At 47.4% G+C, this 13,414-nt stretch overlaps 1 protein-coding gene across 1 annotated transcript in view; it reads left to right on the top strand.

Annotated features, from left to right (window-relative positions):
• The window catches only part of LOC144822104 (sterol 26-hydroxylase, mitochondrial-like), a 183,544-nt gene that overhangs the window by 108,077 nt on the left and 62,053 nt on the right, over nucleotides 1–13,414 (top strand). Inside the window, exon 4 of the mRNA XM_078679229.1 lies at nucleotides 4,806–5,005. Coding sequence (XP_078535355.1) covers nucleotides 4,806–5,005 — 200 coding nt within the window. The remainder of the gene's footprint in view (nucleotides 1–4,805; nucleotides 5,006–13,414) is intronic.

Below are 13,414 nucleotides of genomic sequence, written 5' to 3' on the forward strand. Positions count from 1 at the left end.
ACTAGCCATAATCCTCAAAGACGGCTTCTCCTGTAGAACCTCGGACGGTAACATCAAGGGGCACGAAAGTTGTCACTTCACTATACAAATTTCCCCAGTCACTTCTCTATCAGGATTGCTGGTATATCGCCCACCGGGCAGCCTAGGAGACTTTCCAAACAACATCATTGACCAGACCTCCATTAAGTGTACGTCTTCCACCAATTACATACTATTGGGAGACCTTAACATACACTTCCTGGACCCAGGCAACAAGCAGGCCAGTGAACTACTCCAAGATCTCACTTCTGTAGGCCTCGACTTAAAAAACCCACAGGCCACCCATGAAAAAGGGCAATTGCTTGATCCCATCTTTTCAAACGTTCCTGGCTTAACAACTCTTGACCACACCGCCCTCCCCTGGACGGACCACTTCTTAGTCCCCTTTGTGTGGGACATCGATACTCCGTCCCCTCAACCCCCTAAAGTCAAAACTCACACCAGGCGATGGCAGAAACTAGAACCGGACATATGGGCAGCCAAACTGAGGGAACACGCACCCCTCCCCCTCTCAGACCCCATAACTGGGGACATAGAGTTTAACACCTGGATCACCCAATCCCTAGATTCCATCTTGCCAAAAACCCACTCGCTAAAACATACCAAGAGAGTTAACCCCTCACCTTGGTACACCCCAGAACTCAATACTCTGCGCAAGATGTGTAAAAGGAACGAACGTTTGTGGAGGAAAATCAAAACAGAGGAAAATAAAGAAATATTCTGCACCTCCATAAAATCCTATAAAAAGGAGCTACGCAACACCAAAATTTCCTTCTATGAGAGCAGAATTAAAAATGCTGCCTGTTCGGCCCACGAAACCTATTCTGTTCTCAAAGAACTCCTCCATGCCCCCGATCCCCCACTCAAAGTCCTCGATCCCAAGGAAGCAGAAAGTAAATGCAGCGACTTAGCCACATTCTTTGATGAGAAGATCCAAAAAATCCTTCTGGACATACCCCCTCCTGAACCGGCCCATACGGATCGGAATCTTACCTTCACTACCACCAATCCCCTCATTTCGGCTGACAACCTTCAACCCTCTCTGAACGTTTTTGGCCCAGTGACAATGGAGGAGGTAGAGGCAACGATGGCCTCAATTAAAAGCGGCTCCCCCCTCGACCCTGCACCCCTCCGCTTCTTAAAAAAAGTGTCCAGTACCATCATCCCCCCCCTTACGGCTCTAATTAACTCCTCCTTTTCGGAAGGTATAGTCCCCCCGGCTGGAAAGCGGCAGCGGTCAAAGGCCTCCTAAAAAAACCCTCCCTAGACCCGAAGGACCTCTCCAACTACAGGCCCATTTCCCTTCTCCCAGGAAACAGTAAGATTGCAGAGAAGTTGGTGAACAAACAACTGTCACTCTTCCTAGAAAATAACAACCTGTTGGGGGTCTCCCAGACAGTGTTCCGTCCAGGTCAGGGCACTGACATCGCCCTCCTCCTGGCGGCGGTAGAGAAGGCCAGAAGCATTCTGGACACAGGAGGATCAGTGGCAGTGATCCTCCTAGACCTCAGTGCGGCCTTCGACACTGTAGACCACCCCACCCTAGTCCAGCGACTGGGAGAAATTGGACTTAAGGGTGTGGCCCTGAAGTGGCTAAAATCTTTCTTAGCAGGACGATCCTTCCAGGTCTGGGAGAACGACAGCCACTCATCCATCATCCCCCTCCGATGTGGAGTACCGCAGGGCTCATCCTTGAGCCCTACGTTATTCAACGTATACATGGCTCCACTGGAGAAGAGGATCACCCCGTTCGGCGTGTCCTTAATCAACTACGCCGACGACACCCAGTTGGTTGTCACCCTCACCCACCCCCATCATGCCCCTTCTGACCTCCACAGCTGTCTCTCGGAAGTCCACCGATGGATGAATCTTTCTTTGTTAAAACTGAACGGATCAAAGACCGAGATACTACTGTTAGGTCATACGGGCCCTGCCCTTCCACTTCACCTCTGGCCCAGCTGCCTGGGCGACCCCCCCCGCACCTAAGGACGAGGTTAAAAGCTTGGGTGTATGGATTGACAAGGACACGAGCTTCAAAACCCAGGCAAAAAAAACAGCAGGGACATGCTTCGGTCTCCTCCGAGCCTGCAGGAAGATCTTCCCTCTGCTCCCGGCCACCGCGAGGAAGCTCCTCATACAGGGCCTAATCCTGGCGAGATTAGACTACTGTAACGCCATCTACTTGGGAGCTCCTGAAGCTACCCTAAATGCGCTGCAGAAAGTTCAAAACGCCGCTGCCCGCCTACTCACGGGCACACCTGCAAGATCCTCTGCCAAGCCAGCCCTCAGGTCTCTGCATTGGCTGCCAGTCAGAGAAAGAATTATCTTCAAGGCCCTCTGCCTGGCCCATAAGACCCTCAATAATAACGGTCCCCCCCTTCTCAAAGAACTTTTAATCCCCTATAAAGCGAAAAGAGACCTTCGGTCCAATGGAGAAAATCTCATCTCAGTGCCCAGGGTCAAAAAAGCCAAAACCGGTGGCCGCCGCTTTTCGGTCCACACGGCCAAACACTGGAACTGCTTACCACGTAGTCTGAGGACAGACTCAAACCATCTCCAGTTCAGGAAATCCTTAAAGACCCTCCTTTTCCCGCAATCATAAACCCCAGTCAGATGGCTGGAAGCCCCAGGAGATACAGGTCAGCGCTGGGATGCTCGTTGAGTTACTACGCGCTTTACAAAACCATTAAATAAATAAATAAAATAAATAAATTCAGTATTGGCTCTAATGAGGTCTTTACTTTTGTCTTGATGCAGCATCTTTGTTTCAAGCTTACTGAGGCAGGGCATGTCTTCTTTGACTTATCAAATTGTCGATGAGGATGGGTCCCCTTTCACAGTGGCTTGCGAGGTGAAACTGTCCGCTGTGATCGGTGGATCCCCTGTTAGATTTGGACTGGGGTTGTTCCCCTCTCTGATCCGATTGATGTCTCTGCATTTACTATGTTTAAGTGACTCCTTGATTGATGCAAGCAAACCTTCGTCCCTTAATGCCTTTACATAGTTTACAGAGTTACTTGAGGCATTTAAATCCCCCATCTCCCTAATCTGGTGTACTTCGACCACCACAGTTGGATTATTTTTTTTGTCCAATATTGGCGAGCATGTACGGTGGAGAAGTGTGGCTCAAATGGTTAGAGCGGCAGACCCTGATGCAGAGGTCTGGTCCGAGACCAGGGTTCAATACCTGCCTCAGTGGGTCTTGGGCTCAATTTCCTCGGACCTGATAATTCTCGCCTCGGTGCCTATTCTAATCATGGGTCCCACTCTGCAACTCTGGGCAATAGCTTGCTTAATCTCCACAATGGCCCCAACAGCGCTGGGATGCCTGGCTTCACCTTGGGGGTGCCCAGGAGTGGACATTCCACAGGGAAAAACCAGGAAGGGTTCCTAAGCGGTATACGGACAGCGCCGGGACACCTCTGTTGGAGGTAGCTGTGCGCTTTACAAATGGCATTTACATTTACATACAGTGACTTTAGGACTCCTAAATGCTGTCTGTGAATACCAAAAGTCTTAAAGTTAGGATTTTTCTCAGTGTAGGAGTAGTAACTAACTTTAGGACTCCTAAACTGAGAAAAATTATAACTTTAAGACTTTCGGTATTCACAGAAGGCATTTAAAAGTCCTAAAGTTAGGACTCCTAACTTCTGTGAATACCGAAATGAGTATGTTCCTTCTGTAAATACCTAAATGGTAGTAAGTTTAGGATTTTGTCTTAAGTTAGTTATGTGAATCGTGCCCATAAGGTCCGCTGACCTATGTCCCACACTGTTAGACGAAAACCTTAGGGCCTACAAGCAAGAAGAACCACCATAAAGAGTATGGATGGTGATTTATACAAGGGACTCATTTTGACATACATTTCTGCAAATCACGCTATCCAACTCTCTAGCACAGAAGGGTGTGCTCATTCTTTTCTTAATAGTTTCTCTGATCAGCTATTCTGCTTTTTTCCAGCCGAGTTTCAACCCCATGCTTCTCTAAAACTAGGATAAATGATCCTTATACTTACTTGTCTCTAAATGGGGTGAATTCAAATATTACATGTGCTTTTATGAGTCTCACAGTAAGATGTTTGTAGAGTAATCCTCAGGTAGTACATAGTAAAGGTCTGCAGTCTATTTATTACTAAGCATTGCCACATGATAGGCTATTTGCATTCTGATGGTGGATTTGACAGTGAACCCTGCTTTGCCACAGATCAAATCGAGAGCATGTTAGTTGAACGTCTCCTGGTTTTGGTGTGGGGAAAGCTGGTTGTTCCTGGAACCACTCTCATTCTAGCTACTATAAAATGCGAAATCCAAATGTTCCCAAGAGGCAGCAGCTGTAGCTGGCAGACCGGTTGAATCAGTGGTGGTGAAACCAGCCACTGACCCTTCAAGTTTTTCAGCAGTATACAGATCTAATAATAATAATAATAATAATAATAATAATAATCCACATTTGTAAAGTGCGAACAATCACCCGTAAGGGTCTCTAGGTGCTGGAGGCCGTCGGGAAGATTAAGCAATCTATTGCCCAGAGTCACATGGTGCTGGGCTAATCTGCCGCCGGCACCGCGGATCGAACAGTCATCCCCAGATTCCGGAGTCTGTCGCCCTGGTCGCGGCGCCACACCTCTCCCACATCTACAGTTTCTGTGCTGATCACCACCTGCATCATTCAAGAACTCGCTTCCTCACTAGCCCACCGGAGTTTAAATAGAGTAGGTGCCCAGGGAAGTACCACTGACCTTCTCAAATTGCTTGATTTTGTCTTAGAGAAGGCCATCGCTGGCACAGTCTACGTACCACCCTGAACAAGAGGATGCTGAAGCCCAAAGAGGTGGTGTGTTACACTGGCGTCATCAATGAGGTGGTGTCTGACCTCATCACAAGGATTCGAGGCCTGAGAGAAGAAAGCACTTCCGGAGTCAATGTCGAAGACGTGGCCCAACTACTCTACAGATTTGCTTTTGAAAGTAAGAAAAAATGGGGAAAAGCTATGCAATGTATTTTATTTTTATGTATGTAATACTCTAGCACTACTGCAAGTTAGGAATAGCTTGTAATATAGTTATGTTCTGTTATGTCCTATGTTAAGTTATATCCTGTGATTATATGGTACGGTAGGTAGGCTGTAATATTGTTATTTCCTGTTCTATGTAACGTTATGTTAAGATGTCTGTTACGCTATGCGGTGCTACTGAAACCTACATTATGTTATTACTATATATAACTTTATGAAGCGTATGTTTCCTGAACTATATGCTGTGTCATGCTATATGATGTTATTGTATACTATGGCGCAATAGTTGTTTTATTATGCCAGGGAAGGCCTCGAGCACATGCCAATATGGTTCAAGGATTTTACTTTCTTGCTTAGTCTGCAAAATGGAAGTCAGAATCTCTCAACAAGGCAAGGTAGTCGGTTGTATCTGGGAAGGTCTCACTGAAGTTGGGTGGGCTTTGAGCGAAGTCCACCTGAAGCCACTGATTTTTGTTGGAAAAAGTCTAAGCAGGAAAAATTCCGTTCTCACTCAGAGCATCGGCACATCAGTTGGATACTTTCAGTGCCTTTGACCGGTCAAGATTTCTACCTTGGAGCTTAAGCCCAGATTTATATGTGGGCGGATGGGCCACCGATCCCCTACATTACTCCGTTTACATGGCGAGGGATCGCCGTCCTAATTTATAAATGACCGCCTGCTGGTGGTCATTTGTAAAAGCATTCCCAGGAACAGCCGCCATTGTGGTTCCTGCCAATGTATTTTTCTCTGTTCTATGAGACTGAATCAGCAGGGTGCAGCCCTGCAGCACAGAGTACTTCTTTTTTCTTTACATAAAGAAAATCCCCAAACTGGATTTTCTTTATGTTGAGAAAAATAATAATGCTCCCCCTGCCATTGGAGTCTTCTCCCATGTGTGGGGAGCATTATTACGATTTTACTGTCCCTCACCGCTAGGTTTTACCTGGTGCTGGGAAACAGTAAAATATGGCTACATGTCCATCCATCTACTTTGGCAGGCGGTCCTTTAGCGATTAATCCAATGTCCTTTCCTCTCCAGGAACTCGGAGAAGTTTGGCAACAACGGACATAGAGTATTCTAAACTGTGGTCAAACTGATGGTCCACCTGAAACAAATTGAATGTGCGGATCACTATGATGGCGGAGAGGGAACACAGTCACCGCCGCAATTGAGAGCTCTTCCCACCAACATATAAATCGGGCCCTTAGTCTCTGAAATGGAGCTTGGATTTCTCCAGTGAAACAAGGCAGCAGGCTGTAGATGAAGAGGGCTCTATGGGGTCAGATACCTTCTTGTTGAGGGCTACGGAAATGGATTTGTTGCTGCGGAGAAGCTCCAAGCAGCACAGACCTGTTTCTTCAGCTCAGCTAACTTGTGCCTTTGTTTGATCCGCTCTGCTGGTTGATCCCAGTCATCTGGCAGCTGGAAGTTAGAATTTTTCTAAGTTCCAAAACTTTGCAGTGGGAAGACCCCTTTTACTCAGCTCTTCACCGAAGGCTCCCAGGCTTCATGGGGTATCTTAGTACTTTATAGCTCCGTTCAGCAAAGGCCTTGTGCAGGATCCAGTACAAGTATAGTTATCATCGGTCATTCAGGAAAACGTGTCTCTTCAGCTTTTTGTATTCCTATAACCACACAGGTCAGCCAATTTACTTTTAGGGTCCACATCTTTGTCCTGGTTATAGCAGTGAGTAGGTTTATTTCTTCTGACCTCCTAGCAGATTACAGCAATCAGGGTTCATTCCTCTTCTGATCTTCCGTAGGTCCATAAAGTGTTCTGAGGAGAGTTCCTTGGCATGCCATATTTATAACTGGAGCTAGCTAGTGAGTGGAGATGGCTCCTGGCTCCTCCCTAACCAATGGAGTAAAAGTTCTAGTGGCAACCCCACCTACCTTTTCAGCAGTTCCTGTCTGCCCTGCTGCAAACATTTGCACAGTGCACCTTACTCCTAAAATATAAACTTTTTCTCCCTTATGGAGTGCCTTTGGGTGCTCAGGGAAATGAGTAACTCTCCCCTTTGTGGTAACTTAAAACCAGTTTCGGGGTAGCTTGCCTCCCACTGAGTTTTGATCCAACCTGACGGGGAGAACAAAGATTTTCCTTTCCCAGGTTTCACCTTACATTTACCTGTGAAATGGCATGCACTTTATAAGTTAATTAAGTTGCTCTAACTGATACCTGGTGTGCGTTGCTGTGTCCCCGTCTGTTCCCGCTTGCCGCTTCTGCCGTGTTTTCGCTTCTCCCCGCTGCTGGCGCCACTGGACATCGGGCGCAGCAGCCGAGAGGGGGAGGCTTGGAACTGCAATCCCCAGGTGCCCTCAACAACTCCACACCTCTAATTGCGCCCGGAGGCGATTTAAAACTGCGGGGATTTACCGGCAGAGCGGGTTGCTCTAACTCATACCTGGTGTGCGTTGCTGTGTGTCCCCGTCTGTTCCCACTTGCCGCTTCTGCCATGTTTTCGCTTCTCCCCGCTGCTGGCGCCACTGGACATCGGGCGCAGCAGCCGAGAGGGAGAGGCTTGGAACTGCAATCCCCAGGTGCCCACAACAACTCCACGCCTCTAATTGTGCCCGGAGGCGCTTTAAAACTGCGGGGATTTACTCGCATCACGGGTCGCGCGCGGGACTCGCCGGGCTAAGCCCGGGCAAAGGGCGGGCCCTCTGAGGCCCTCAGAGGACCTAGGAGACTGGACTGGGCCACCCCCTGCTAAGGTCTGGCTGTACATGTTTGTGTTCGGACATTACCACAACTTTTGATTTACTGCTTGTTATAATATAGATCTATTTTTGGGGTGAAAACTAGTTTGTTCTCTTTTATCTCTCCCTATCCTAGTTGTTTCTGATGTCAACACGCTCTGGAAAAGTGTTGAAGGGGGTGGGCGGCTCCATTAGCGGGACAATGGACCAGTTTATTACTAGGGCGTTCTCGGTTATCGAGAAGGAGATTGCTATTACCGAGCGTCATCTTTCCCGCGAGCCTCTCTCCCACAAACGTTCATCTTTGGGTCCTATAGGTTTAGCCACTTCCCCTGTTCAGGTGTCTGAGGCTTTGATTTTGGATTCCCCAGGGGTTGATGACGATAGAGTCGCTGCTATAAGGAAAAGTTTGGATAGGTTGCCTGCTACTCTAAAGCCCATAGATCTCGCGGCCCCAATCCCTGAAGAGAGGTCGGTTGAGTCAGTTGTACCCCCAGTCTCCTTGTCTACGCTTACCCAGCAAAAAGAGTCCCTTGTTGGTAATGAAATAGCTTTGAAGAGGTCAGTTGGTTTAGTTGCTTCCAAAAGGAAACGTACAACAAGCCCAAGAAAAGGGAGAACCACCAAACCTTCAGAAAAATCTAGAATTTGCCCTAAGAGGAGTATGGGTAAGGTGGTGCAGGGCAGGGAGGTTAATGAGGGTCTTAAGAGTCCAGAAGGTCGGTTGGGGGACCGGTCTACTGGCTTACTGGGCAAACATCCGGCCTTAAGCCCGCATGTCCATCCTGTTACAGGTCCCCACCCTGACATTCTCTCACTGACTCAGATTGATCATCTTATGAAATCCTTGATCCTTCCAGTCCTGCAAAGAGTAAATAAAGGGTTTGGCAGAGAGGCTGGATAGTTTTGAACAAACTACCAGGGACAACTTCTTTTCTCTCAAATCCCTTATAAAACTCCACTTTAAAATCAGGGAAGCTGGGCAGGTGGTGACCTCGTCCCCTCAGAGTTCTTCTATTCAGGCGAATGTGTCTGATCAAATTCCAATGCGGGGGGAGCCCTGTTGTGAGCACAGCAGTATCTCCCTTAGGGTCTACATCCGGCCTTCCTAGAAAAGCTGTTCCTAGTGCCCATGATCAACCAACAGTCCCTGCAAATACTAACAACTCTTGCACTACGGCCAAAAGGCCTTTGGGTCTCGACAAATCTAGTTTTACACATAGCTCGTCTTCTGGAGCAAATAGTAAGGGAGCCAATGGGGGGGTCTACTCAAAATCCAGTTCCTCTCCCTGACACGCAGACAGAGGGTAGGGGGGTTCCACCATTATTACTCCCCTTGCTAATCTCCCCCCTGATTGCCAACCCTTTGTTGTGGTTTTGACCGGGGTTCCTGTGTTGGAGCCAGGCAAACACGAATCTTATGGTGAATTAAAAAATAAGACCACGTTCTGGATGAGGGAACATAGACCGTTACCCAGTTTTCTGGATGGTCTTATTCTCCATGTTAGACGGGTTAGTTGGTTGGGTGCTAGGCCGAAAGACCTGAGGGGAGATTGTATTTAAACTTTAAGGACGACAGAGTAGCTCGTTTTATCTGTAATCACTTTCCCAAAGATGGTAAATCTGGAATCAACACACATGAGCTGAACTACTTTTACCCTCGTCATGCCTTCCCGCAGTTAGTGAATACGCCAAACTGGGGTGTAGGGTCAAGGTGCATTCCAACCACAAACTCCCTCCTCATAGCTTGTTTTCACACTCTGTTGGGCCAGCACCTCAGTGGCCAAGATGGGCTTGTTGACCTGTAGCTTTTTTCCACACAGAGGGGAGGCGACATGCCCCAATAGTTAGGCCTGAGAGTTGTTCTATGGTGCAGATTAGGGATGGATTGATGTCTCCTTCCCCCCCGGCTCCTGGGCCCACCCAGTTTTTTGGTACTTTTAGCAAGGATGCTTTGGTTTTGGACCACTCGGAGAGCAATTGTGCATCGTTGGGGGACACAGCTTCTGTTTCTGTGTCTGGTGTTGTACCTCCTTCAATTTCTCAGCTGCAATTGGATCAGGGAGATATGTTAGTCCCCTGAAAATTGTCAGCTGGAACATAGCGGGGATTGCCAAGAATCTAGATCATCCGGACTGGAATTTGTTCATGGAGTCCTTTGGAATATGTTTTTTTCAGGAGACTTGGTGCCTCGAGCCTTGTTACAAGGAGGGGTATACCTCCGACTTTGTTCCGGCTACTCCCTCTATCTCAGGGAAAGTTCGTCCTTCGGGGGGGCTACTTATCTGGGTCAGCATTTCATTAGGGCTTGATGTTAGGCAGTGTGTTTCCCTGTCACCTAATTTAATGAGACTCTCTCTTAGTGGTTCCTTTAGAGGCCGGTCTTTGGAAATTTTTAACATCCACGCCAGAGGCGGCTGTAGGGACTTGTCCTCTCCCATTATATTGGGGTTGGAACGCAATCTCAGCTTGTGTACTCCGACCATGTACGTTCTGGTTGCAGGTGATTTTAACTGCACGTTCGAGCCCCTTGCTGAAGATGATATCCTTGGGATAGCAGAGGAGGACATGAGGAGGGGCATTCCACCTCTAGCATTAGCACCCATAAAAAGATGGTCTAAACGTGCTACGCAGTTGAATGCCTTAGTTCTTGAGTATGGCTTAAGGGCGGCCAATGGCAGATCCAAGTCGGACCCCTATGGTTCGCACACATTTAATAGGGTTGGCCATTCATCTAGAAAAGATTATTTTTTATTGGATTATAAGCTTTGGGCTTTTATGTCTGACATGGCTGTCATTCCTTCTACAGAAAGCGATCATAATCCGCTTCCCTTGTCGCTTTTGCCCATGTTGACGGCTCTAGCCCGTTTGCGGGAAGTTCCAGTCTTGCGGACAACTGGTGAAGTCTGTCCGGCTAACTGTGGGAGGCGACTTAAGTGGCAAAAGGCCAATTTGGATGAGGGAAAGGTCCATGGAATAGGCATAATTATGTCCAAGGCTATGACTAGTCTTGGTGGTAGTCCCCTTACTTTTCCATCTGTTTCCTCCCTTTTTTGCAATACTATTGATGCTCTGGGTGAGCTATTTGTGTTTCGCAATAAGGATCCTCCTAAGAAGTTGTGTAGAGAATTTAGAGGATCTCATGGATGGTATTCTAAGAAATGTCGGAGGGCGAAAAGGGTCTTGATAGAAGCAGTAAGGTCTAAGAGTCCGGAGAGGATTGGGATGGCTAGGAAGGCTTACAAAAATGCCATTAATAATGCTAAAAAAGAGTGGGATGATCAGTTTTGGTTAGACCTGAAAGAGGCTAGTGCCGGGAGGGACCCGAGGGGTTTTTGGAATCTAGTTAGGTCAAGAAATAGGCCGGTCGACTCCTTGCTAACTTGTAATATCCCGGAGGAGGCATGGTTTAACCATTTCTTTAAACTCTACTCCTCCTCCCAGGCCGACCTCGGCGGGTTGTTTGTCCTGCCTCCAATGAGTTCGGCTGAGTTTAGTGAAATTCAATCCTTTACACCTAAGGAGGTGGAGAGGGTAATTTCTTCTCTAGTACCCCACAAAGCATCGGGTCCGGATGGGGTACCCGGGGATTTGTTTCATTTAAATTTGACCGAATGGGGGCTACTCATCTCTTCATTACTCAATGCTTCCTATTGTGGTGCAGCCCTTCCTGACTCATGGATGGGTGCTGAGGTCGTTCCTATCTTTAAGAAGGGGGATAGGGACGACCCAGCAAATTATAGGCCTATAAGCCTAATCGATTCGTCCCAGAAGGTGGCAGGGAAGGTGGTTCTGGGGAGAGTACTCCAGTGGATAGAGGACAATACAATTCTTTCAGATCTGCAGGCTGGGTTTAGGTCGGGTACTGGGACCATCGAGCAAACCTTCAGACTGTTGCTTCTGTATTGGAAAGTGGTCATCTTGGGCAAAGGCAGCTTATATCTTGCCTTTATTGATCTGCGGACGGCGTTTGATCTTGTCCCCAGGAGCCACTTGTGGAAGGTTCTGCTTGATTTGGGAATGCCCATTTATCTATTATCTTTGGTGATTCAGCTCCATTCGGGGAACTTTGCTCGGGTGAGGTGAGGTGGGGTAAGCAGGGTGAGAAGACAGCAAAAATACCGGTAAATAGGGGTGTCCGCCAGGGATATGTGCTCGCCCCCACTCTGTTCTCGTTGTACGTGAACGGAGTGGTGGAACATCATCTGGAAAATCCATCCGACTCACCATCCCTGGCAGGCAGGAGAGTTCCCACCCTACTCTTCGCCGATGACACCCTGCTCATCTCCGAGTCGCCTATGGGCTTACAAATTCTCCTCGACAGTTTTCAACTCTTTTGTGAGAAAAGGGGCCTTCAAATTAATACAGATAAAACCAAATATTTGATCCTCAATCCTCCGAAAAAGCTTGGGAAACCACCATTATTAAATCAGGTACATTTGGAAAGGGTCAAAGAATTTGATTATTTGGGCATCCGTCTGTCCGACACTATGAGATGGTCAACACACCTTCAAAAGATGTTGTTGAGCTATAAAAGGGTGGTAGGGGCTCTTCTTAAAGAGCAGCGCTCATCATCCTTTAAACCTATAGCTCCTGTATTGGACATTTATTCAGCCAGAGGGGTTAGTGGGGCCCTGTACGGCGCTGAGCTATGGGGTTCGGAAAATGTTGACCAGTTAGCATGCTCAGAATCCAAATTTCTGAAAGATTTACTGTCCCTCCCTTACAGTACCCCAACCTTACCACTATTTTTGGATTTGGGATGCCGCCCCATCAAAGACCAGGCAAGGCTGCACCCTCTGCTCCTCTGGGCTCGTCTCTGGAGAGTCCCAGAACTTTCTAGTTATGCAGATGGTCTTAGGGAGATATTAGTACTGCCTGGATGGTCAAAGATTGGGTGGCTGCGGGATGTAAAATCACTGCTTGGGGAGTTAGGGCTTTGGGAGTCATGGTATTCTAGGACTGCCCCGCCTAAATCTACCCTGAAGAGGATTTATTGGGACTGGCTGCCGGGGAAGAGAATCTCGAACCCCGATCTTTGTAGATCCTCTAGGGACTTTATCTTGGTAAAGGATGTGTTTTCTCGGGAACCCTATCTCGATGTAATATCAAAATCTAGAGACAGGGCCCTGTTTATTAAATTTAGATTGGGTATTTTACCAGTGAGAGAATTGACATCGACCTGGAAAATCCCGGTGCAAACCATTTCCACATGTGCCTTTTGCCCCCAGAGGACTGAGTCGATTCCTCATTTACTTTTTGAATGTCCTGCCTATAAAGCCCCTAGAACCAGATGGCTAAAGCCTATTTGCAGGCATTTGGGTACGATGCATTGTATGGTAGCCCTGAGAATTTTAAAGCATGACACTCGGCCCTTATTTGTGTGTGGCATTGCCATATTTTTAAGTTGGGCCTGGGTGATCAGATCAAGAAGGCTTAAATTAATTATTTAATCTGAGTTATTAATTGCGCCTGTTTTAGCTAATTTATAATTGTTATCTTTTTATGGAAATCTTAAAGAATGTACTGTTTTGAATCTTTTATATTGTATGTACTGCTTTTTAAGATTTGATTATCGAAATAAAGCCTATTGACTGACAATTATGTTCCTGGGTCCACCCTAACTGGTCTTCCTGCAAAGGAAAGAAAAAAGAACTTCC

Source organism: Lissotriton helveticus, chromosome 3_1 (genome assembly GCF_964261635.1).
Source record: "Lissotriton helveticus chromosome 3_1, aLisHel1.1, whole genome shotgun sequence".
Lineage (NCBI taxonomy): Eukaryota > Metazoa > Chordata > Amphibia > Caudata > Salamandridae > Lissotriton > Lissotriton helveticus.